The sequence below is a fragment of the Mustela nigripes genome, chromosome 5 (assembly GCF_022355385.1).
Source record: "Mustela nigripes isolate SB6536 chromosome 5, MUSNIG.SB6536, whole genome shotgun sequence".
Taxonomy (NCBI): domain Eukaryota; kingdom Metazoa; phylum Chordata; class Mammalia; order Carnivora; family Mustelidae; genus Mustela; species Mustela nigripes.
Genome location: NC_081561.1, coordinates 38,402,771 through 38,430,157, shown reverse-complemented (window position 1 = coordinate 38,430,157; position 27,387 = coordinate 38,402,771). Strand labels below are relative to the sequence as shown.

At 36.7% G+C, this 27,387-nt stretch overlaps 1 protein-coding gene across 1 annotated transcript in view; it reads left to right on the top strand.

Moving 5' to 3' along the window:
• COL19A1 (collagen type XIX alpha 1 chain) overlaps positions 1 to 27,387 on the top strand; it is a 308,387-nt gene that overhangs the window by 107,214 nt on the left and 173,786 nt on the right. The window contains exon 11 of the mRNA XM_059399023.1: positions 23,169 to 23,222. Within this exon, the coding sequence (XP_059255006.1) occupies positions 23,169 to 23,222 (54 nt within the window). The remainder of the gene's footprint in view (positions 1 to 23,168; positions 23,223 to 27,387) is intronic.

Sequence of the window (27,387 nt, the reverse complement as noted above, 5' to 3'; positions counted from 1 at the left end):
ATCTTAAGGTTTCACAGAGATGACGCAGGTTTACTATTCAAATTCCCACCTCCTGAAAAACAACTTCTTAAATAACTCTCAAGAGGGGTTCCATTAGCTTTCAAAAGTGCCCTCAAGGGGCTCTCCATTCGGAGTCTAAAACTTTCCGACCCCATTATCTTTACCTTTACAGTCGCGATCCGCGAACATACAGCTGTTGTCCCTTTGTGGTTGCTCTTCATCAAACTTCTAACCTTTTCTTTGTGGTCGTCCTACTGACGAACATGCAATCCCTTTGTGGTTGTTCTTCAGCAAACTTCTAACCTTTCCTTTGTGGTCGTCCTAGTGACGAACGTGCAATATGACGAGGGGGAAAAAGTACTCATGTATTGCCTTCTCTCTAAAACGCTAAGTTTAAAAAGCTGCGCAACTTCTATTCCATGAAATCTTCCTGTTAGAACTACCACTTCTAAAAATCAAGTAAACAAAATGGAAACATTGTATTTCACTCTGACAAAACTGTTCAATGTGAGATCAAAGCACATAAAATTAAAAAGTTAAATTTACCTCAATATTATCAGTAAATCAGAACATATCTCAACCAGTATCAGAATTTCTACCTTCACTGTATCTTTGCTGTTTTTAAATATACTCACAGTTCCTGGGTTTTGGCACCAAATGTCACGCTCTCCTTCCTGCAGAGATGACGCAACACCAACACACACACAGGTCGATGCACAAGCTCTTGTTTATTCCCTGGTCGATCTTTCTCCCCTTGCGGGGAAGTTCCCTTGCCTTATATAGGGTATAACAGCCAATCACAGAGGTGTTCACGTGAACAGGAGGTATCTGGGGCTCCTGGCAGTGGTGGCATGCGGTGTTCATGTGACGAGCACGAGGTCACGTGTGGCCAGGGTGGATGTTTTTCAGGCTGTCCATGCTGCTCGGGCTATGTAGCCGGCACCATCTTAGGGGCGCAACCGGCGCCATCTTAGGGGTGCAACCCCGACAGAAAATTCATTTGCTACTGAGAAGCATCAACTCTGAGGCTGGAATAAATTTAAAACAAACCATTCTAGGGATTGGGTGGCTCAGTGGGTTAGCATCTGCCTTCAACTTAGGTCATGATCCCAGCATCCTGGGATCAAGTCCCACATCAGGCAACCTGCTAAGCAGGGAACCTGCTTCTCTCTCTCCCTCTGCCTGCCCCTCTGCCTACTTGAGCTCTCTTTCACTCTCTGTCAAATATATAAGTAAAATCTTAGAAAAAAAAATCATGCTGATGGCTTAAGTCCTTGAAAAGATTGCCTGGTTAATGGTTTCATGAACAGAAAAGTGGCTGTAACAGAGTCATCTAGAGGTGCTTTTATGTGCTTGTGAGGTTTTCTAAAAGGTTAGAAGCATCACCATTTACATCACAGCCCCTCCATTGACTGGCTTCTAAGACTTGGATCTAACAAAATGCCTCCCAGCTGTGCTTAACTGCCTCGTGGGGCTGGTTCTTCATTGTTGATAAGGATCCCCAGCTGTGCTTACTGAGGAGTCCTCTGGCTAATATTCCTCCTTCTCCTGTAGAGAACCCCTACTGGAATAGAGTTGTTAATCCCACAAAAGTGCCCTATAAAATCTAGTCAAGTCGTGGGCTTTCTCAGCCCAAGGTTGCAGTAAATGGAAAATGTGAAAAGTCTGAAATGAAGTACAAACATCGAGTTCTGACGTGGGAGGAATAAACTGAGTCAGTAAAAAAGATAATTATTTGGACTCCTAATGCTTTAAACTGAATAATGTGATTCATCTAGGTTCTGAGAAAGACTCAGAAATGGTTTGTTGTTGGCCTTGCAGTAGGAGAGAGATCTTTATTTTAGTTTTTCAGAGTTTTTAAACTTTAACTAGAAATAATTTAAACGTGCGAAACAGCGGCATTCCTACAGCTTTCCTTCCCCATTCCTGCAGTTTCATTTCTGATTAACTGAAGCCTTACTTATCGGTGGTTTGTAACATTTGAGACAGGTAAAAACTGGCATGTTATTTCCTCTATTTCTCATACCGGCTAGACCTGACTCACAATTCAATAGTGAATCATGACCCTATCAGTGTGTGAGTAATTTAGGCCAGAAGATAAAGGTAGCACAGTCTAAAGTAAGACTGTACATCTGACTTATCTGGATCTTCCGTCCTCCACTCCAAGTTTGCTTTTGAGATCTGGCCTTTCCCTGTTAGTTGGTTCCCAGAGAAGACACAGTCAGAAAACAAACCACCCTCATTGCTTGGACAAGGAAGCGCTGTCCTGGGATCAATTTGGGAGATCAAGACACTGCTTATGAAGAGATTTCCAGCATTTCTTACATCTCTTCATGAATCAGACTTGAGATCATACGGAGTCTGTGCTAAATGCCCTGGAAGAATTAAAAAAAAAAAAAAAAAAGAAAAAGAAAGAAACAACATTCATGTATCAAGAGGTCCTAATACTGGTGGAGATTCAAACCAAACCACTTCCCATTTCCCTTGGCAGTCTCAATTTGTCTTAGGGCAACTATCACCTCTCAGAAGGATGATACCTGAATCTCCGTCCTGCACCTGAGTTCTTTCCTGGTCCACTTTACCCACCTACCTCCTGGACCTATTCACCCACATGTCTTCTTGATGTCTTTAGTTGAGTATTTCTAAAGCAGAACCCTTACTTTCTCTCACGCCTGCTTCTCTTCCTGCATTTGATGTTTTCTATTTGTGGTGAGGACATCGCCATTCTCCCAAGTTTTGTCCAGACCCCAGACTTGTCATTTTTGTTAACTCACTTCTCTCTTGTCTCTTGCTTCTGTCCCATTTCATTTCTCATAGCTGCCCTTCTTTTATATTTCCATCCTGTTAACCCAAGTTCCAGCTCTCCTTGCTTTTGTCTAGATGGATGGAGTAGCTCCTAACTAAATTCCTGCCTCTAATCTCTCCTCTCCCAATAACCTGTCCTACACGTCCAGTTCCATTAATCTCCAAATGTACAGTGTCAGTCTTCTGCTCAAAAAAATCAGTGGCTCCCAGTGGCTATAGGACGATGTCCCAATACCCCCTAACTTGCCCTTCATGGTCTTTTACCAATTAATCTTGTCTGGCTTTCCAATTGCATCTTTCTTGTTCAGAATCCTGTGTTTTATCTAAACCTATTAACTTACTGGTCCTTTTAATTGTGCCTTTGCTTTTACCTTTATCTTGTTCTGCAATAGCCTCTTCCAGTTCTTTTGCTCTGGATCTTGCCTAAAGCATGCCAATAATTATCTTGCCAATAATTAAGTACAGAATTAAATATACACTAAAGTTTAAAAACCTGAGCTCTAGAACAGAACTGCCTGAGTTCAAACCCTGGCTGTGCCACTTTTTAGCTGTGTGGAGATACTTTACCTAGCTCTACATCAATTTCCTCATCTAGAATGTGGGGAATATAGTAGTACCAAATCCCTAGTGCCATGGTGAGGTGAATGAGTTAAAGCTCTGAGAAATAGTATCTCATAGATATATAATGTCTAGCACTATAAGTGCTAAGTAACTTTTGTCTTCATTTTCAGGGCTTTACCTATTAAGAAATTCTTACATAGGTATCAAAATGTTTAACTAGGAATGTGTGGAAATGAAATATTTATGGAGATGAAAAAATATAGTTCACTTATCTATATATAAAATAAAGAACCCATACTCAAACAAAATTAAGAAGCTATTAAGGACAATTTCAACAGACAAAAATGTACAGAATAAGATAATGAATCTCCATGTCCATACCAGCTGACTTCAACTCCTGGCCATCTTGTTATGGCTCAACCCCATCCTGTGTTATTTTGAGGCAATCCCAGGCAGCCTATGCTTTCTCAGTTCAGTGTGCATCTAAATGACAAGAGCTTTTCTTACATAAGCATTATACCATTATCACACTTTAAAAAATTTAGCAGTTATTTCTCAATGTCGTTATTCATTCAGTGTTCAGATTTCCAATAAGATCATAAAAACTGTAAAATTTCTTTAACAATTTGCTTTAGTCGGGGTCCAAATAAAGCCCACACATTCCAGTTGGTTGCTGTGCTTTTGAGTGTCTATTATAATATTCCTTTATATCTCTCTGTCATTTTGTTGTTTGTTTTCATTATATTATTTCTTTCTTTGTCTTGAAGAATTTTCCAGTCTGGGTTTGCTGATTATATTCCCATGGGGTAATTTAATATGTTTCTATCTTCTGTGTTTGCTTTCAATGGCAGTTAGATCAGATTTAGGTATAATATTCTAGGCAAGACTACCTTATAACTTCTTCTGTCAGAAGCAGTAAAATGTCTGGAAATTTCTGTGATGATTGCAGCTATTGGTCATTAATATTTACATCCCTCAATTCATTTAGGGTTGTAAAAAAATTTTAATTTTATCATTTCCTCTGCATTCATTAGCTGTAATATTTTAATAAGGAGCAATTTCCCAGGGCGCCTGGGTGGCAAAGAAAATCCTGATAAATGCTTGATTCTTTCCATCTTTCAAAATAATGAGTTGATTCTTTAGTATGTCACAGTGATTACCAATCATGTTTTATTTTGTTTCTTTTTTAGTGTTATTAACCTGTTTTAATCCATTGTAGTTATCCTTATTGGTCCTCAAATTGTCCCTTTCTTTGTCAGCCTCTTCCAGTTAGCCTCTGTGCCCCTTGACATAAACCAGGAATCTTTGACTGCTCCCTCTATCTCTTAGGATAACACCTTCCAGGTTCCTAAACACTGTTTATGTCCTAACCATCCTTCAAGGTCTAACTTAATTTTCACCTCCATTCTGAAGGCTTTCTAACCACACCTGTACACCATACTTTACTCACCCCCAAACTCCTCTGGGTCTCAATATTGTGGACTCCTTGGTCAATTATCAGAGCTTGGTCTTCACCAAATAACAATGCTGAGTCTTCACGTTCCATGTCCTTGGTATAAGGTTTCACACAGAGTTGTCATGCAATTGATTTGCTTGATTACTTAGTATTGCTTTAATTAAGTAGACTTATAATTACATAATTTTCCTTAGTCAAAGTTCAATGAGAAAAACTAAACCACAAACTTTATAAATAATATCAGCAAAATTGTAAAAGCAAAAATAGTACAGTAAACACTTTTATATCCTTTACCTCATATGGTGAATTATTTGTGTTCTCTCCCTCCATCTCTCTCTCTCTACACACGTACATATATATATAAATATCTATAATTTATATATTTTTACATTATATACTTATACATGGTATACATCTTTATAGATTATTTCTGTAATCACATGCCTATATATTTTCTATATGATTTAGGAATAAGTTACTTAAATCCTTTAACCCTAAATATTTAGCCCTTTAACCTTTATATTAACGTAAATATTTAGCCCTTTAACCCTAAATATTTCACTATGTATTTCCTAAGAACAGGAATATTCTTATATAACCATAGTACAATTAAAAGTTTCATAAGCTTACACTAATTTGTTACATATTTTTATTGTAATAAAAATAAGTAACATTTATGGGAGTTTATAAACACTTTTCACAGGGAGCAGCTCAAAATAATGCCAAAAGGTAGGTGATATTATTAGGCCAAGCTCAGAAAGGTTGTGATTTTACTGATGTTAAATTCTTTCCTCTATCTTGCTAACTCTAATTGAGTGAGACCTCCTAGAAAAGTTTACCAAAGATTTAATGCCAAAACAAGCAGAGAAGAAACCTCTCTGATCCTTGCATCCTAGTCAGAGAAAGAACAAGTCAATCTCAAACAAGTTGAGATTTGCTTGTGATGATTCTGGAGAGTTTCCTCCTAGATCTGTAATTCTCACTGGATCCTGGGCAGCAGCTGCAACAGACTGAATTGTCTCTCCCGGGTGAGAATAAAGTTCCATCTCCTTTCCTCATCAACAAAATGAAATTAAACGGTGGATTTTGAAAAGGTCCTGAAATACCATTGCAAACATTGCTGTAATTCGGAAAATTTTACATTAGAACATAGATGATTTGGCAGTTTTGAGATTTCATTCTGGGTGTGGCCCCGGTTCCAAATCGGCCTGAGAAACTGCCATTTAAAATGCAATTATTTTACTCAAAATTCCTCCTGATGATATTTCATTCACAAGACATTGGTGGGAGACCTACCATTTGCCTCTGCCTATGTGCATCTGAGAATGGGTAGACCAGTCAGATGATTTTAAGGATGGGCCTGTATGAGCATATCTCACATCCTGCCCAGTCTCATGCCCTGCCTGTGCTTTTTCCACCTCCTCAGATATCACCTTGGGCTTGGCTTCCCCAGAGACATATCCTCTTGGTATATCACATTACCCTGGATTTATTTCTGCTATGTTGCCTCCTTCCTTTTTAAAATCAAATGTGCTCTTTCTCGGACTGACTTATTCCACTTAGCATTATACTCTCCAGATCCATCCAGTACCACATGATTTCACTTATATGTGGAATTTAAGAAACTAAAGGAACAAAGAGTAAAAATGAGAGAGAGACAGAGAGAGAGAGAGAGAGGAAGAAAGCAAGGAGCAGACTAATTATAGATAAGTTGATGGTTACCAGAGTGGGGAAGCAGGGGGTCTGGGACAGTAATGGGTTGAAATAGGTGATGGGAATTACGGGGGGCACTTGTCGTAATGAGAGTCAGGCTGATGTAACTATATTATATACTTGACACTAATATTACACTATATATTAATGATACTGGAATTCAAATAAAAACAAAAAAATAACAAATTTTTAAAAAATGGGAATATGGAAAAAGCAAGTCAGATATTCTCCCTCTACCTCTTTCTCTCCTCAGCTAACCTGAAAATAACTTACATCTTCTTATTGACATTCCTAATATAGTGACCACAATTTTAAGCAAAGCGGGAAGGATGGGATGTGCCATACCATCTTGCCAACATGTTACCTTGGGACATTTCAGTAGATTCGTTATTTTACTGTTATGTGATTGTATTGATAGTCCTCCTGACAACCGTTCTTTGAATGTCTCCTTTGTCCCAGTACCACAAAATCAATTTCTGTGAGGCTTGGGTGTTCTGACACTACATTAGCAAATATGAAAGACCACTGCCTCATAGTTGATTTCCCAAAGGAATCCCTTTCTACAGGAGTTTTAAATTCTAGATGCTTTATGAATGTCAATTGGGTGGCTTTTTTGCCAGCAATTAGCCAGGTTAACTGAGTAAAGAAGACTAGGGAAACTTAATAGTGGATGACTTGAACTTATGTAAACCATCTGTTAGTTTAACCAGAATTATGCCTTTGGTTAGTTAGCAAATCAAAGATAAGATCACTTGTTGGTATTTGAGTTCCAAGAATCTTCTAAATTCTTTAATTATACTAACTTTTTTTTTTAAAAGATTTTATTTATTTATTTGACAGAGATCACAAGTAGGCAGAGAGGCAGGCAGAGAGAGAGAGGAAGGGAAGCAGGCCCCCTGCTGAGCAGAGAGCCCGATGTAGGACTCGATCCCAGGACCCTGAGATCATGACCTGAGCCGAAGGCAGCGGCTTAACCCATTGAGCCACCCAGGCACCCTATACTAACATTTTTGTGTCTAAAATTATTCTAAGTAATGGATAGTAACATGATCTTGGAAATGGTTTATGATACATCAATGAGAGTGTTTTTTAAAAGAGGATCTTCTCTTCATATATGAAATTTGAACCAAATTAAACCTACAATCTATAATTATTAATCTATCTGCATTTTTAGTTGCTAAAAGAAATTGATATAAGCTGATTCTGTAGAAGTTATTTTGTAAGATTAAGTTTTTTCTCCCCCTTGGAGAGATAACATAATTAGGCTTATGTCACAAATGCAATTAGGTGAGTAATCTTGACTCTAATCCATTTAGATAAAAGAATTTTGAACAATTTGTGACATAAATACGTTTATCAAGACAGTCTCTTTGAGACTTTAAAAGCAGGAGCATTGGTCTCAAAACAAAGTTGTCTCAGCCTTTATCTCTGTTCATCCTCATGGACTTATGAAGTCTGATTTTAAAAGAATGTGGGTAAATGCACCTTACATATAAATTCTTTTATCTGCAGCAGTGCAACAATACTAATTAGGTAGGTTTAGAAGTTACTTGGTTTTATCAGTTAAAAACTCAAGAGGTCAATATGGCAAAGATTCACACAGCTGGAGAGACAGATGTGTGATTAGGCTCAAGCCTCCTGTTTCCAAGCACCAGACTCTGTTCACTAGATCACAGTTAGGACCTTAAGCTCTGGCTGGGCAGTTTTTGAGAATCTATCATGTTTCTCAGTCTATATTTAGCTTCCAGAAACAATCAGTTAGGCACTTCTGTGTCATCATCATCAATAACAACAAAACATAAAATTAATATGTATTGTGAGATATATTAAGATGATAAATCTTAATCACAGATACCCTTTTAGTTAGAAAAGGATGTTTTATTTATTTCTGTCTTATAACTTCTTTTCATTAGTTAATCTAGATATGTGATTAGTAAAAAAAAAAAATACTACATTTTTTTTTTTGATTCTCAAATTTACATCATTTAGGCAAAGGGGATTTGTTTAAAGATGTTCTTTAGCTTATTGATTCTTTTTTCTTTTTAATTTATTTATTTGACAGACAGATCATAAGTAGGTGGAGAAGCAGGCAGAGAGAGGAGGAAGCAGGCTCCCTGCCGAGCAGAGAGCCAGATGCGGGGCTCGACCCCAGGACCCTGGGACCACAACCCGAGCCAAAGGCAGAGGCTTTAACCCACCGAGCCACCCAGGCGCCCCCCCCCAACTTACTGATTCTTAATAACAAATAGAAAGCAAGACATTTGAATGGTTTAAAGTACTGAAAAGCTAACTATGTAATAAATGTATGTGAAAACTTTAAACCTTTATAATTTACAAAAGAAATGTTTTTAAATTGTTTCTGATCTATATCAAGTAGATTTATTTTCATACTGATAGGCCAGAGAATAACTCAAATCAAATAGTCTCTACTCTAAATTTATTTTAAGTTTGCACTGATATATATATATATGCATATATAAAATGTAATATATATAATGGTGTGTATATATAGTTATATATGTCACACACACACACATATATATATAACATAAAATACATATATAGGATAGAAGGATAACTGGTAAACTATGTGCATATATAGGAAAAATCTAAATAATCCCAGCGAAAAGAAAAATAAAAAATGAAGAAGATGAGAAAGGCTGTAACAATAAATGCATTCTCCAACTTACCTATAGATTGATCAGAAAAGAATAGAAGCCCTATGCATTTAAGGTGCTAGAATACAATTTCTATCTAAATTGCTGGATGATGACTAAGCTATTCAGACACAAGAGTGATCCTAAGGAAGCCGGTTTATATCCAGTTTATGTGAATCCCATTAGAGGGGAAAGTGATAAACAAGACAGAAACAAGAGTCAAAAACTTCCTAAGTTTGATGAAAAATATTGATGGAAGATCCAGAGAGTTCAATAGATCCCAGATAGGATAAGCATAAAGAGAACCACATCTAGACACACTGTAGTCAAACTGTTGAAAACCAAAGACAAACAATAAATTTTGAAATCATTAGAAGAAAAACAATTCATCATGTGCATGGAACCACAGTGAGAACAATGGCTAATGTTTCTTTATATATCTTTTAAACATCTTATTTATTTATTTGACAGAGACACAGTGGGAGAGGGAACACAAGCATGGGGAGTGGGAGAGGGACAAGTGACTTCCAGCTGAACAGGGACCCTGATGTGAGCTTGATTCCAGGACCCTGATGTGAGCTTGATCCCAGGACCTTGGGATCATGACCAGAGCCAAAGTCAGATCCTTAATGACTGCGACACCCAGGCACCCCAACTAAAGTCTCTTTAGAAATAGTGAAGACCAGAAGGCAATAGAATGACATACTCAAAAAGAAATTGTCAATTTTGAACTCTATATCTACTGAAACTATCTTTCACATATGAAGGAAAAATAAAGACATTTCCAGATAACAAAAAATGGATTGAGTTCTTTGCTAGCAGACATGACCCTCGTGAGTTTGTAAAAGAAACTTTCAGACTGAAAATCCATAGGAAGGAATGAAAAGCACTGGAAATTGTAAATATATTGGTCAATGTAAATTCTGGTAGATATTCACATATAGATGCATAATATATAGATTATATTCTCTTAATTTCTTTAAAAGCCTATTTTTAAAGCAAAACTTTAACACTGTACTACTATATGTCTAATATACGCCTATGACATATATCATATGCAATGTTTATGGCAGCAGTAGGACACAGAAAGGGGAAAGAAGTGGAACTAAGTTGGAACAAAGTTGCCATAGTTTACTGAAATTAAGCTGATGTTAACTGGAATAGATTGTGATAGGTTAAAGATGCATATTATAAATACTAGAGCAATTACTTTTTAAAAACCTTAAAAAAGATTAAATACTCATAAGAGAAAACTAAAATAGTACAGTAAAAATATCTTTTGAATAAAACGAAGGCAGTAAAGAAAGAACAAAGGAATGGAAAAAGATATGAGACATACAGAAGTTAGATTCCAAAGTATATACTTCTGTCTAACCTACTGTCAAAAGGATTTCTTTTTTGCTCTACAATTTTTTAGTTTTGCATTCTAAAATCCACCCAAGTTAATTTTCATGTAGGGTGTGATATGGACCAAAGTTCATTTTTACATGGATATCCATCATACCAAGAATTACTTTCAGTGTGATCTTAAAGTCATGTGTAAATACAAATGAGCTGGTACAGCCAAAGCAACTCTGAAAAACAACCAAACAAAACCTGAAGGCTAATAGTACCTGATTTCAACATTTATCATAAACTATCAAGAAAATTTAGTGTTCACATGAGGATAGACAAATAAACGGAAAAGAATAAAGTCCAGAAGTAACTCCACAAATACATGACAACTTATTTTCAAGAGAGGTACACAAATAATTCGGCAGAATTATGTATGGGTTTTTATTTTTTCAACAAAACTCCTGGAACAATTAGATATTCCTGTAAAAAATAATTTTAATCCATATCTCCCACATTATCCATAACATTTACACTTATCCATTTATATTTGTCTATAAATTTATTTGTAAACTCAGATATGACAATAAAAAAAGAGTTCATAAAAAAAAGTTGGTATATTATAATTTATCAAGTCCCTATGAGATCAAAGTAATTGAGCAAATAACTTGACATAATAGGTAGTGTTTTTTGACCCTGTGAAAGTCACCTATGTCCTCTGAGCTGGTGATTTATCATCACTAAATGGGGATGAGAATACCCACCTCATAAGGTTATTGCTAGAATAAAATGAGCCCTTGCTATAGCACTTGGCACAAGTCTGGCATATAATAAGGGGTAGAGAACAAAAGCTAGTGTATTATTGATGGTAGCTTTTGAAATATTAGTAATATTAATATCTACCTGCATTGTGAATAAAATGGACTGATTCAAACTCTGTAAAAGGGTTTCATTACTTACCTGATGGAGTATTTTGAATACCAAAGCACTACAATACTGTTTGGAAGAACATTAACTTTTGGTTTAGTTTTGAAATTAGTCTCACCAAAGAATGAGTACTAGAAAAATCTTAAATGTAATCTAATTTCCATTTATCTTCTTTCCTTTGGTTGAGATTGCATTTACTTTTGCATTGGACCAGAATGATTTATTGTATTTTCAAAGAAATTTCTAGAGAAGTCCTGTTGGCTTTGTTTTTTAATCCTTTTTGCTTTCGAACTTATCCAAACACTGGGAAACAATCTGAATGCATTTACTTTCTAACAACCTCTGATGTCAAATCAGTTTTAATTCTAGCTTAAATCTTTAATACTGTAGTTTTGTTGTTACTCATACTCTTCTGAATGAAGAAAAAGAGAACAGCTGGTTACTATTGTCAAATTTCTTTTGTTTGGGATTTATTATGTATGCAACTTTTGAATATTTTTCTTTTTCCTGTCTGCATACACAATTTCCACTGGTTTTTTGGAGAATGGTAGAATTTGCAATGGAGAGAGGTCTTAGAACTCACCTAGTTCTAACATATAACCTGATAAATTGATTCCAGTTAAAATATTAATCATCCTCTAGCATTTCTTATGCATTCCTTGTGGTGAATTGCCTGATTTTTTTATGCTCAGTTACCAGTTGGATATTATTCTTTTTCTTATAAATGATAAAAACTCTTTGCATAGTAATGATGTTAACTACTAAACCACCATCTGATACTTTTCCCTATCTTGTCATTTGTCTTTTAGTTTAGTTTATAATACTTTTGCCTTATAAGTTTATAATTAATATTTTGTCAAATATATTTTTCCTATTCTCAGTTTCTTCTTTTTGTCCCTTCTTTAGGTTCATCTTACTCATCATGAGCTCTGACCTATGTTCACTTATATTTTTTCTGTTAACTTAATATTTTTATTTTTAAGTATAACCTATCCAGAATTAGGTTTAGTGATGGATTGTGTATTTAAACCTAATGAAGTTCATGTTGTTTATTATGGCATATTGTTCCAGTCTGTTGTAACATTTCATATCATGAATCTGTTGCATATATAATGATAGTGTATAATATATCAGTGGTTCTGATATATTTTACCTCCTATTAAAAATTTGGCCCTATCTAAAGAGGGTAGACAGGGTAAGAAAGAGACTGAACACTGGCTTCTAGTAAATAGAAGCCAGGGATGAGGTTAAATATCCTACAATGGACGGGGTACCTCTCATAACAAAGAATTGTCAATAATGTCAAGTGAAGAGACCTTACAAGTGAAGGAGAGGGAGAAATCCATTGGTACCATGCTTCTCCCCGCTATGTTCTCACCAATAGTAGTATTTCCTAGGCTATATTTCTGTTTACTACTCTGAGGGACACCAGAAGAGACTTTGCCAACTGTTTTGCAGAAATCCAGATATACATTTCATTTTTTATCATCCTGACCTGTTTCAAAAGTCAATGAAATGAGTAGTTTTAGAGCATAGACAACGGAGCCATGCTGCCTAAGCTGAAATAGGTTCTGCCGCTTAGTTGTGTGACCTTGAGCAACTTATATAACCTCTCTGTCTTCAGTTTCCTCATCTGTAAAATGAGAGTAATAGTCCTATCCTGGATTCTCACAGAATTACAAGATGCTTAAAACAATGCTTGACATGTAGTAAACATTATAGGATTTGGTAACAATGATAGTAAAGTAAGTGACTTGGTTTTTGTGAAACTTGTTTGACCACAGTGACCTGTACTTGCTTCTTAATGTAATTAAACTTTTTACAGTTCATTGCAGATTTTTGCCAGTGATCGAATTGAAGCACCATGTTTCTTCTTTAGCCTTCTGCCACATCTCTTTTCCTCACGCCATGCAGCATAAACCCCATCAGATTATCAACTCTGTTCTCTCTATAGGTATTATTTAAATTTTATTACCATAGTCAGGCTTGCAGATTTCCTTATAAGCACATCTCTTTTTAAAGTAATTATTAACATATAATGTACTATTTGCTCCAGAGGTACAGGTCTGTGAATCGTCAGGCTTACACAATTCACAGTACTCACCAAATCACATACCCTCCCCAATGACTATAACCAACCATCCTTTACATACCCCCTCCCCCAAGCAACCCTTAGTTTGTTTTGTGAGATTAAGAGTCTCTTATGTTTTGTCTTCCTCCCGGTCTCATCTTGTTTCATTTTTTCCGTTCCTACCCCCCACTCTGCCTCTCAAATTCCTCATATCAGGGAGATCTAGAAACATCACCAAAGACAAGGGAATCAAGGGCAAAAATGAACTATTGGGACTTCATCAAGATCAAAACTTTTGCACAGCAAAGGAAACAGTCAACAAAACCAAAAGACAACTGACAGAATGGGAGAAGATATTTGCAAACAACATATTAGATAAAGGGCTAGTATCCAAAATCTATAAAGAACTTATCAAACTCAACAACCAAAGAACAAATATTGTCTTTCTCTGATTGACTTGTTAAGCTCAGCATAATACCCTCTAGTTCTATCTATGTAGTTGCAAATGGCAAGATTTCATTTCTTTCGATGGCTGCATAGTATTCCATTGTATATATTACCACATGTTCTTTATCCATTCATCTGTTGATGGACATCTAGGTTCTTTCAATAGTTTGGCTATTGCAGACATTGCTGCTATAAACATTCAGGTGCACGTGCCCCTTTGGATCACTACATTTGTATCTTTAGGGTAAATACCAGTAGTGTGATTGCTGGGTCATAGGGCAGTTCTATTTTCAACATTTTGAGGATCCTCCATACTGTTTTCCAGAGTGGCTGCACCTGCTTGCATTCCCACCAACACTGTAGGAGGGTTTGCCTTTCTCCACATCCTCTCCAACATTTGTCATTTCCTGACTTGTTAATTTTAGCCATTCTGACTGGTGTGAGGTGATATCTCATTGTGGTTTTGATGTGTATTGCCCTGATGCCTGGTGACGTCGAGCACTTTTCATGTGTCTGTTGGCCATCTGGATGTCTTCTTTGCAGAAATGTCTGTTCATGTCCTCTGCCAGTTTCTCGATTGGATTATTTGTTCTTTGGTTGTTGAGTTTGATAAGTTCTTTATAGATTTTGGATACTAGCCCTTTATCTAATATGTTGTTTGCAAATATCTTCTCCCATTCTGTCAGTTGTCTTTTGGTTTTGTTGACTGTTTCCTTTGCTGTGCGAAAGTTTTGATCTTGATGAAGTCCCAATAGTTCATTTTTGCCCTTGATTCCCTTGTCTTTGGTGATGTTTCTAGGAAGAAGTTGCTGCAGCTGAGGTCGAAGAGGTTGCTGCCTGTGTTCTCCTCAATAATTTTGATGGATTCCTTACTCACACTGAGGTCCTTCATCCATTTTGAGTCTATTTTTGTGTGTGGTGTAAGGAAATGGTCCAGTTTCATTTTTCTGCATGTGGCTGGCTATCTAGTTTTCCCAACACCATTTGTTGAAAAGACTGTCTTTTTTCCATTGGACATTCTTTCCTGCTTTGTCAAAGATTAGTTGACCATAGAGTTGAGGGTCTATTTCTGGGCACTCTATTCTGTTCCATTTATCTATGTGTCTGTTTTTGTGCCAGTACCATACTGTCTTGATGATGACAGCTTTTAATAGAGCTTGAAGTCTAGAACTGTGATGCCACCAACTTTGGCTTTCTTTTTCAATACTCCTCTGGCTATTTGGGGTCTTTTCTGGTTTCACATAAATTTTAGGATTATTTGTTCCATTTCTTTGAAAAAAAATTGATGGTATTTTGAAAGGGATTGCACTAAATGTGTAGATTGCTTTAGGTAGCATGGACATTTTCACAATATTTGTTCTTCCAATCCATAAGCATGGAACATTTTTCCATTGCTTTGTGTCTTCCTCAATGTCTTTTATGAGTACTTTATAGTTTTCTGAGTACAGATTCTTTGCCTCTTTGGTTAAGTTTATTCCTAGGTATCTTATGGTTTGGGGTACAATTGTAAATGGGATCGACTACTTAATCTCTCTTTCTTCTGTCTTGTTGTTGGTGTATAGAAATGCAACTGATTTCTGTGCATTGATTTTATATCCTGACACTTTACTGTATGAGTTGTGGCAGTTTTGGAGTGGAGTCTTTTGGGTTTTCCACATAAAGTATCTCATCATCTGCAAAGAGTGAGAGTTTGACTTCTTTGCCAATTCAGATGCCTTTAATTTCTTATTGTTGTCTGATTGCTGAGGCTAGGATTTCTAGTACTATGTTGAATAGTGGTGGTGATGGTGGACATCCGTGCCAGTTCCTAACCTTAGGGGTATATTCTCTATGGGTTTTTCATAGATGGCTTTGATGATATTGAGGTATGTTCCCTACATCCCTACACATTGAAGAGTTCTGATCAAGAAAGGATGCTGTACTTTGTCAAATGTTTTTTCAGCATTTATTGAGAGAATCATATGGTTCTTGTTCTTTCTTTTATTAATGTATTGTATCACATTGATTGATTTGCAGATGTTGAACCAACCTTGCAGCCCTGGAATAAATCCCACTTGGTCGTGGTGAATAATCCTTTTAATGTACTGTTGGATCTTATTGGCTAATATTTTGGTGAGAATTTTCACATCTATGTTCATTAAGGATATTGGTCTGTAACTCTCTTTTTTGACGGAGTCTTTGTCTGGTTTTGGGATCAAGGTAATGCTGGTCTCATAAAATGAGTTTGGAAGTTTTCCTTCTATTTCTATTTTTTGGAACAATTTCAGGCAAATAGATATTAATTCCTTAAATGTTTGGTAGAATTCCCCTGGGAAGCCATCTGGTCATGGGCTCTTGTTTGTTGGGATTTTTTTTTTTAAGATTTTATTTATTTATTTGACAGACAGATCACAATTAGGCAGAGAGGCAGGCAGAGAGAGAGAGGAGGAAGCAGGTTCCTTGCTGAGCGGAGAGCCCGATGTGGGGTTCAATCCCAGAACCCTGAGTTCATGACCCGGGCTGAAGGTAGAGGCTTTAACCGACTGAGCCACCCAGGCACCCCTGTTGGGAGATTTTTGATGACTGCTTCAGTCTCCTTACTGGTTATGGTCTGTTCAGGTCTTCTATTTTTTCTTGTTTCAGTTTGGTAGTTTAAACATCTCTAGGAATGCATCCGTTTCTTCCAGATTGTCAAATTTGCTGGCGTATAGTTGCTCATAATATGTTTTTATAATTGCTTGTGGTTCTTATAATTTCTTATAATCTTATAATTGTATTATTTGTGTTGGTTGTGATCTCTCCTCTTTCATTCATGATTTTATTTATTTGGGTCCTTACTCTTTTCTTTTTGATAAGTCTGGCCAGGGGTTTATCAGTCTTATTAATTCTTTCAAAGAACAAGCTCCTAGCTTTCTTGATTTGTTCTACTGTTCTTTTAGTTTTTATTTCATTAATTTCTGCTCTGATTTTTATTATTTCTCTTCTCCTGCTGGGTTTAGGCTTGGCTTGCTGTTCTTTCTCCAGCTTCTTTGGGTGAAGGGTTAGGTTGTATATTTGAGAACTTTCTTGTTTTTTGAGAAAGGCTTGTATCGCTATATACTTCCCTCTCAGGACTGCCTTTGCTAAGTCCACATATATTTTTTTTAATATTTTATTTATTTAGGGATGCCTGGGTGGCTCAGTTGGTTAAGCAGCTGCCTTCGGCTCAGGTCATGATCCCAGGATGCTGGGATCGAGTCCCACATCGGGCTCCTTGCTCAGCAGGGAGCCTGCTTCTCCCTCTGCCTCTGCCTGCCATTCTGTCTGCCTGTGCTTGCTCTCCCCCCCCCCTCTGATAAATAAATAAAATCTTTTAAAAATATATTTTATTTATTTATTTGACAGACAGAGATCACAAGTAGTCAGAGTGGCAGTCAGAGAGAGAGTGGGGAAAGCAGGTTCCCTGCTGAGCAGAGAGCCTGATGCGGGGCTCGATCCCAGGACCCTGGGATCATGAACTGAGCCAAAGGCAGAGGCTTTAACCCACTGAGCCACCCAGGTGCCCCTATGTCCCACATATTTTGAACAATTATGTTTTTGTTATCATTTGTTTTCATGAATTTTTTCAATTCTTCTTTAATTTTCTGGTTGACCCACTCATTCTTTAGAAGGATGCTCTTTAGCCTCCATGTATTTGATTCATTCCAACTTTCCTCTTGTGATTGAGTTCTATCTTCAGAGCATTGTGGTCTGAAAATATGCAGGGAATGATCCCAATCTTTTGGTACCGATTGAGACCCGATTCATGACCCAGGATGTGATCTATTCTGGAGAATGTTCCATGTGCGCTAGAGAAGAATGTGTATTCTGTTAATTTGAGATAGAATGTTCTGAAAATATCTGTGATGTCCATCTGGTCCAGTGTGTCATTTAAGGCCTTTATTTCCTTGTTGATCTTTTGCTTGCATGATCTGTCATTTCAGTGAGGGGGGGTGGGATGTTAAAGTCCCCTACTATTATTGTATTATTGTCAATGTGTTTCTTTGATTTTGTTATTAATTGGTTTATATAGTTGTCTGCTCCCATGTTAGGGGCATAGATATTTAAAGTTGTTCAATATTCTTGTTGGACAGACCCTTTGAGTATGATATAGTGTCCTTCCTCATCTCTTATTATAGTCTTTGGCTTAAAATCTAATTTATCTGATATAAGGATTACTACTCCAGCTTTATTTTGATGTCCATTAGCATGGTAAATTGTTTTCCGCCCCTTCACTTTAAATCTGGAGGTGTCTTTGGGTCTAACATGAGTTTCTTGTAGACAGCATATTGATGGATTTTGGTTTTATTAATCCATTCTGATACCCTGTGTCTTTTGATTGGGGCATTTAGCCCATTTACATTCAGGGTAACTCTTGAAATATATGAATTTAGTGCCATAAGGTGACTGTTACTGTATATTGTCTCTGTTCCTTTCATTTCTACTACTTTCAGCTCTCTCTTTGCTTAGAGGATCCCTTTCAATATTTCCTATAGGGCTGGTTTAGTGTTTGCAAATTCTTTTAGTTTTTGTTTGTCCTGCAAACTTTTTATCTGTCCTTCAATTTTCAATGATAGCCTAGCTGGATATAGTATTCTTAGCTGGATATTTTTCTCATTTAGTGTTCTGGATATATCATGCCAGTTCTTTCTGGCTTGTCAGGTCTCTGTGGATAACTCTGTTGCCAGTTTAATACTTCTACCATTGTATGGTACAGACTTTTTGTACTGAGCTGCTTTCAGGTTTATTCTCTTTGTCACTAAGACTCATAAGTTTTACTATTAGATGATGGGGTGTGGACCTATTTTTATTGATTTTTGAGGCGTTTCTCTGTGTCTCCTGGATTTGGATGCTTGTTCCCTTTGCCATATTAGGGAAATTCTTTAGTATAATTTACTCCAATATACCTTCTGTTCCTCTCTCTCTTTCTTCTTCTTTTTCTGGAATCCCAGTTATTCTAATATTGTTTCATTTTATGATATTACTTATCTCTTGAATTCTCCCTTCATGGTCCAGTAGTTGTTTGTCTATCTTTTGCTCACTTTCTTTATTCTCTGTCATTTGGCCTTCTGTGTCACTAATTCTCTCTTCTGCCTCATTCATCCTAGCAGCAAGTCTCCATTTTCGACTGCACATCATTAATAGCTTTTTTGATTTCAGCTTGGTTAGATTTTAGTTCTTTTATTTCTCCAGAAAGGGATTTATTTCTTCAGAAAGGGTTTCTTGAATATTTTCCATGCCATTTTTTAGCCCAGCTAGCACCTTGAGAATCATCATTCTGAACTCTAGATCTGACATATTACCAGTGTCTGTATTGATTAGGTCCCTAGCCATTGGTACTACCTCTTGTGCTTTCTTTTTTGTGGTGAGTTTTGTCACCTTGTCATTTTATCCAGATAAGAATATATGAACAAGAGAATAAAATACTGGAAGGGTAGCAAAGACCCCAGAAAAAATGTATGCTAACCAAATCAGAAGAGACCCCAAATCAGGGGGAGAAGAAGGAGGATAAAAAGAAATTAAAAAGTATATATATATGTGTGTGTATATATACATATATATTTTAGACTGCTGAATAGAATAGAGCTATATAGGTATATAGGTATATTTTGGACTCTTAGAAGAAACTACCTCCCAAAATTTTAAAGAAAGAAAAACATATATATATATATATATACAAAAATAAGGGTAAACATGATGAAGGGATGGAATATAACTGTAAAGATGAAAAATTTTTAAAAAATTCTAAAAAAGTAATTGATAAGATAAATTGGTTGGAAAAAGAAAGAGAAAAAATGAGGAGAGAATGTGCTCAGGCTGGAGACTAGATCAAAGCCATATGTTAGATTTAGGGTATATTTTGATCTATTAGCAGAAATTGTATCCAAAATTTTTTTAGAAGGAAAAAAACCCCCATATGTCTAGAAAAAAATCCTAAATACAATGAAGGATAAAATAAGACTATAATAATGAAGGTTTAAAAAGTTTTTTTTTTTTTTTTTAGAAATGTATTGTTAAGATAAACTAGTTGCAAAACATTAAAAGAAAAAAGAGGAAAAGTTAAAAAAATAGAAAAAGAAAAAAATTAAATTAAAAAAATTTAATCTAACTTTGCAAACTAAAGGATTGTGGGGAGAAAGCCATGAATTCCATGCATTGTTTTCCCCTAGCTCCGGAGTTTCACTGTTCTCCTTGATCAGTGAGCTTGGTCTTGGATGAATGTTCTTGTTGATCTTTTGTGGGGGGGCCTGTTGCAGTGATTCTCAAATGTCTTTGCCTGAGGTGGAATTGCGCTGCCCTTGCCAGGGGCCAGGCTAAGAAATCTGCTTGGGCACTCTTGGGAGTTTTTTTTCCCTGAATGCTTTCTGTAGACTTCTGAAGGACCAGAATGAAATAAGGGCCTTCCAATCTCAGGCCCGGAGGAGCCAAGAGCTTGGGGCCCCACTCCTCAGCACACCCTCAGAGAAAAGGGGTCAATCACTCTTGTCTCCCTGGTCTCTGGCCACACTCAGAGCTCACCCTGCCTGTGACTGAGTGTTTCTATCTCTGGCGCACAGTCCCATTTGGAGTCTCCAAACCCACCAGATTCCTGCCACGCTGCTCCTCCAGAGGAGGAATGTGAATCTCCTCAGATCTGCCACTTGAGCAGTGGCCCAACTGTGCCTGAGATCATGGTTTAAAGTAACCCCGAGCTGAGCGCCCACTGCTCGGCTCTGTCTCTGTAGTCAGCTTCCCCACTCCAATACCTCGAAGCTCTGCCACACTCAGACATCCCCGATCTTTCTGTGACCCCACCCCACGGGACCTGAGACCACACTGTCCCCATGAGGGCTCCACCTCTGCTTAGCCTCTGGTCCCTCGGTGGAGCAGGCTTCTAAAAGTTCTGATTTTGTGCTCCGGAGCTCCGCAGCTTGCTGGGAGCCGGCCCCTCCCGCCACAGTCTATCTTCCCAAGGTTTTGGATTCACTTCTCCACACATCCTACCTTTCAGAATGTGGTCGACTTTCTGTTCCTAGAATTGCTGCTCTTCTCTTCTATCTCCTGTTGAGTTTGTAGGTGTTCAGAATGGTTTGATAACTCTCTCGCTGAACTCCTGGGATCTGATGTCATCTCAGTCTGCTACTCCTCCATCTTACCTCCACTCGCACATACCTCTTTAGAGTTCCTTTTTATTTTCCTCCTGGGAATACCATTGATTTTGAATAAAGATTATATTCATTTTTAGTTACATTGTAAAAGTTAATGATGACATATCCATGGAATTAGATTTGTCACCTTGTGCCAAAAATCTGTTCTATTAACATGTGCTGAACACTTATGTGTCACCACATAGACACCATGTTGTGTCTTATCCCCTTACTAGACAGATATTTTCTTCTGTGTATTTCTGAGCTTCTTAATTCTTATTTGCTTTCTGTCCTATATGATATCCTCTGGAACAGCACTCTTCAGTGGAATTTTCTTTAATGATAGAATTGTTCTGATCTGTACAGTCCAATAGTGTAGGCACCAGTGAGCACTTGAAATGTGGCTAGGGCAACTGAAGAACTGAGTTTAGATTTTATTTAATCCTAATTAATTTAAATGTAAATAGCTACCTGTGGCTGGTGGCTACCACATTGACTAGCACAGTTCTAGAGTATTTCCTTGCCCTTCCATTTTCAGTTTAAATTTTTCAGCTTTATTCTAACTTGAACTTATTTTACTGAATGTGTTTGTATACACTCTTGTCTATCCTACATATTATATATATCATATTCCAGTAATCAAGTCATTTTTACTTCATATCCTGTGTCCTCAAGAGAGTAATAATACATAGACTTAGGTGATATAATAATAATAGCTCATCTTAGATGATTTCAGTATTGTAATAATACATAGTCTTAGATGAATACATAGTCCTAGATGTAATAATAAATAGTCTTTGACTACATAATGTATTTTCTCATAAAGTCAGATGCTTGCTTTTCTTTAGGTTTTTTTTTCCTTGCTCATAAAAATAATAGTGTTCATTGTAAGAAAAAACTGATGGAAGAGGGACAAAAGAATAAAGAAGAGGATAAAAAAATCATCCTAGTGACACAAAGCAGAGATTACTACAAATATTACCACATACACACATACACACACACACACACACACAGTTACATGATGGACCTGGCAACTTGGATGAGTTCTTTATATGCCTAATATATTCTTTTATTTTTAGACATTTTACTGATTATACAGATAATGTATATTTATTGCTTTAAAAAATTGAAAAGGAAGAACATAGTGAAGGAAAAAAAAATCAGCCATGATCACAGAATCCATAGATTAACCACTTCTATTGTTCTGGTTTTTCTTCTTCCAGCATTTTTTTCTAAGACCCCTAGTAAGTGGATATATAAGTTGGTAGGCAAGTAGGGAAATAGATGGTATTTAATTGTTTCTGAATTGTGCTACACATGTGCAGCATTTGCCTCTAAAAGTATACATATTTCAGATGATAATCAAACAAAAATATATGTCACTGTGGATACGTATCATAAAAAATTGGTATAAGTGATCATTTTGAACATTTGTAACTTTAAAGTTAAAAAACAGGTATTTGTTAACATTTATTTGTTGAATTTGTCAATCCCTTAATTGTATCTTACTTTTTACATCATAAGGATTTTCCTGTAGTATAAAGTAAGATTTATAAACATGATTTTAATGGCTGCATTATATTCCATTTTATCTATATACCATAGTTTATTTAATCAGTTCCCTATTATTGTACATTTAGCATGTTTCTCTTTTATACTGCTGTAAATAGCATTGTACCCTATAATTTAGTGCCTAAAACCTTTCATCTCTATTTCCCTAGGTTACATTCTTAGAAGCAGAATTACTGGGCAAAATTAAATGAACAGATTTAAGACTCTTGATATATATTGCCAAATTGCCCTCCAGAAAGTTCCTTGTTGCGTATAGAAGAAAATAAATAATCCCTGTTCTGTTTCTACCCTTTAATCATTTTTATACAGCTTTTCTTTGAACCTTTAAACTTCCCTTTGGTTTTAGGACTCAGAATTGTTTTTTAATAAATGTTTCTTTCAAGGGATTAGCAAAGTAATCACATTGTTATAAATGCCCAACAATGTAACATTCTTATTTTTTCTTAGTAAAGGTTCTCAGGCTATAACATTTTTTCATTGTATAAATTGTTTCTTTCTAGGGTGAACAAGGAGAAAAAGGAGATCCAGGTCTGGCTGGCATTAATGGACAAAATGTAAGCCTAACTCTTTTTTTTTTCTAATATTCTGTTTATATTTTGCCATGGAAATATATTGATTGTCTAAGGGTAGTAGCATTTTACTATGCATGGAAGAACTAACCACAATCAACGCAAAGTCAAGAATCAAGGCAGTTTTTTTGCGTGACTCTGTGTTTTTAGTGTCATTAGGGTTCATTCCTTGGGTTTACATATTTTATATCCTGTCATCCTTAACAGTGCTTTCTTTTTTGTTGCTTCTGGATTGCATTTTTTCTGGTTTTCTTCTATCTTTATTCTTCTTACATACATTCTCATGTGGTCCGTGTTCTCACCCAGGGTTGCTCTTCATCTTATACCAAAGTTCCCTCTACATGGGTCTGCATGGGTGGGATTGCAATGATGAAAAGAAGGGGAGACGGGGAGGGGAGACTTGTAGTTCTGTCTCCCTCCCCTTCCACTGCACCAGGTCATCAGCCTCAGGGATACTATTGCCTGTAACATCCTGATGTCCTAGCATCTCTTCTTCTTTCCCTTAGGATGACAGTCCCCACTCCCCCTCCCCCCCACACACTCCCATTCCCTGAGCTTCACTTTGATTCTTATGATAAAACTTGAAAATTATCCTAAATCTGGGTTTTTCTCTGAAGTATAGACTAATCTGCTCATCAAAATCACCATTTACTATAGCTACATTAACTTTGCTAGGGAAAATGACCACTACACCACTTGTTTTCTGGGTTTAAAAAAAAAAGGAAACTAGATCTGGTCCCCTTATGCATTAAAGACGTTGCAGAATCCATCTTGTATGCAGTAGATCACCATGGTAAGAAGGGAAGCTGGTCACTATGGTCCCTGTGGCTTGTGGACAAAGAGGAATACCTGAATGTGGGGAGGGGGGTTCTCCAAGAAAAATACCCTGGCAATTAACCCTATAGTCAACACTGCATTGAGGTTCTGACCCCCCACAACTTTACTCTCTTGGTACCGTCCTGAGAAGCTTCATTTATATATTTAATAAGATTCTCATTCTTATCCCATTTCCTTTTGAAGTGATTTTTCTGTATGAGAGGATGGGGCCTGGTACCTAGGTTTGTAGCTGGAGGAAATCTCTGCATCTTCTCTAGCTCTTTACAATGCCTCAACACATCGGATGTCACAACTGTTGGTCCGTACACTTGAACTGGGCATCTGATTCACCTCCCTTCCCCACCAGTGGAGGTACCCGTTATCATAGTAAGAGTTCTGGAGTGGAAAACCAGAGCCCACTGTGTCACTAGCTGAGAACATCACTTCTATGTCTGTGAAGGATGGGCTTAGAGTAGAGTCTAAGGTCCCCATCATTATGATGTTCTATAATTTTATACAAAGAGATTATTAAGATTACAAACTTGAAAAGCATCCATTCAGGTTTTAGGAATTCCTGCTGCATGTAAGGAGTTGAAGAAATAACAAACAGAATACATCTGGAGCCAGAGTATGGAAGGTGCTGTGTACAAGGATGTTTTCTTTCCTTCCTCTAACGGAGGGGAGACATCCTCCAAGCTGTGTTTAAATGAAGATTAGTTTGACTGTCTGTTACACAAAATGGATAAAATTTGGGCCTTTGCCTTTGTTTTTGTTTTTTTTTTTTTTTCCTATCATACCCTTCACAAGAGCAAAGACCATTTCTTGGAATCCCTAGTACTTAGTCAATATTTTCAAAGTTCCAAATAATTATTTGCCAAGCTTTAATTTTAAAAACTGAAGAAGTATAATAATAGTTTAAACTCTAAGTAATCAGAGCCTAAAGTAGGATAACAGGGATGGAAGGGAGTACATAGAGAGTGATATTACAGTGGTAAAATATATGCAATTTGGCACTACATAGCATTAAAAACTCAAAAATAGCTCAAGAATTTGACCATTCATTATGGGAAGGATGTTAATTGTGAAAAATATAGTGGTATTGAAGGAAATTAATGATAGTGTTACAAAAGATAACCAAACTGCATTTATGTGGGCTCCCTGAGATAGAGGAACAAAACAAAGATATTTAGAAGTTCATTAAGATAACCCTGGAGGGGCACGTGGGTGGCTCAGTGGGTTAACCATCTGCCTTCAGCTGAGGTCATGATCCCCAGGTCCTGGGAACAAGCTCTGCTTCCCCATCAGCTACCTGCTCAGCAAGGGCATCTGCTTCTTCCTTCTCTTTGCTTGTCTTCCCTGCTCGTGCTCTCTTGCTTTCTATCTCTCTCTCTCTCTCTCTCTCTCACAAATAAATAAATAAATAATAATCTTTTTAAAAAATCTTTTTTAAAAAGATAACATTGTAGTTGAAATAGAGAGGAATTTATCCAAACACTTGAATAAAACTGGAAATTAGAGGGGTTGGACTCTGAAGTCTATCTACATTAACTTGGAGATTTGGAAATTATTCTTATGGCTCTGCAAGTAAGGTGGTTTGACTTTTTAGAAGTAATCAATTGATAAGTACATATATTTGAGTGCCTACTACTTGTCCAGATGTTCCAGCAGCCATTGTAAGGGTTCCAAACCTGAATAAGACCAACCTGTTGAGAGAACACATAGTGTAGTGGGCAGTGTGACCTTTCCTCTTGGAAAGGAACTTGGAAGAGTTCTTTGCATGCCCCCAAACACAGGGCTGTCATTTCATTAGTACCATCATTGTTTAATATAGTTCATTAGGTATATCATAAAGCAGGACAAAGCACATTAACTTTTCTCACTTTGTTACTTAATTAATATGTAGATGATATTATTTTCCTTTCCTCAATTTTGCCGAAGATATTCAGAAGTCATGACTAAGGAGAAATAAGAAAAAGTAATGAAAATTCTCCTTTTCTCCCCTCTACTATCACTAGGAATAAAGAGTCAAATGCTCTATTACATCATTAGTGGTGGAACTGTCAATAATGTGTTATCATTCATAAACGATTTCCACAAGGAATTTGAAATGTGATCCTTACTCTAGCTTTATGGGCTAGCTAGAGCAGGGGTGGTAAAATCTTTGTTTTCAGAGGCAAGAAATAAAGACTTGGGACATTAGACGACTTTTTTTTTTTTTTAAGAAAATGGTAAAATCAGCTTTTAACCCTCCATGTTTGACTATAAAGTCTCTTATTTTCCCACTAAATCATGCCACGGTTGTCGTTGCCTATTTTTCAGTACTAAAATAAACTGACTATGCAAATTAAAATCATTCAGCATTTATGACAGTTCACTCTGCCTTTCAATAAGCACAGGTACACATTCTTAGGGAATGAAGGGCATTATAATAGTGATTTCAATTTGAATTAAAGTCAAGCCATGATGGAGAGTCTAACTTCAGAAACATTCTGTTAGAATGCAGAGTGAATGAACTCAGTGGGCCAGCTCTCTCTAGCTAACTTTCCAAGGCAAAGAAAATTGGAAGAATTTAATATTCCTACTAAATGAATCCAAAAGCCCTTTTAAATGGTCTTTATTCTTCTATATTACAAATATCTTGATGTAAATGTATCTTTTACTAATTTCTTCTGTGCCAGCTTTTTCAAAAAATGGGCAAACTCACTTTGGAAAAATGTAAACCTGATTTACAGGGAAATATTCAGCAGTTCAGTCTTTCTCAGTGGGACACTATTTGCATTTTGGGTAAGACAGTTCTTTGTTATATGGGACTGTCTTGCAAAAACAGAATGTTTAACACCCCAAAGGCTCGCCAACTAATGTAGCAGTTTTTAATCATTAGGACCAAAAAAAAAAAAAAAATTGCTCTTATGTCTTTCTAAAAACATCCTTGGTAGTGTATATGTATGTAAACTTTGGATTGATCTTCAAGGTATTAGAGTATTGGACTAAAGTTATTGAACTAAATACATGTTCCTATTTCCCTTATAGTGTAGGTAATGCATACCAAACATATTAAAATCGTAAAAAATTTGAATTTCTAGAATTTAGCCTTCAAAATACCAAGACCTCAATTTTACACACATTTGAGTTTATAATTAAATGATTTTGATTGTGACCTACTGTGAGATATACTCAACAAATGCATCTTTTAACAGACTCGAGAGGGAATCTTATAAAGTTGTTAATGTAAGCTTTAAAAGTCAGACGTCCTGGGGCACCTGGGTGGCTCAGTGGGTTAAGCCACTGCCTTCGGCTCAGGTCATGATCTCAGGGTCCTGGGATCGAGTCCCGC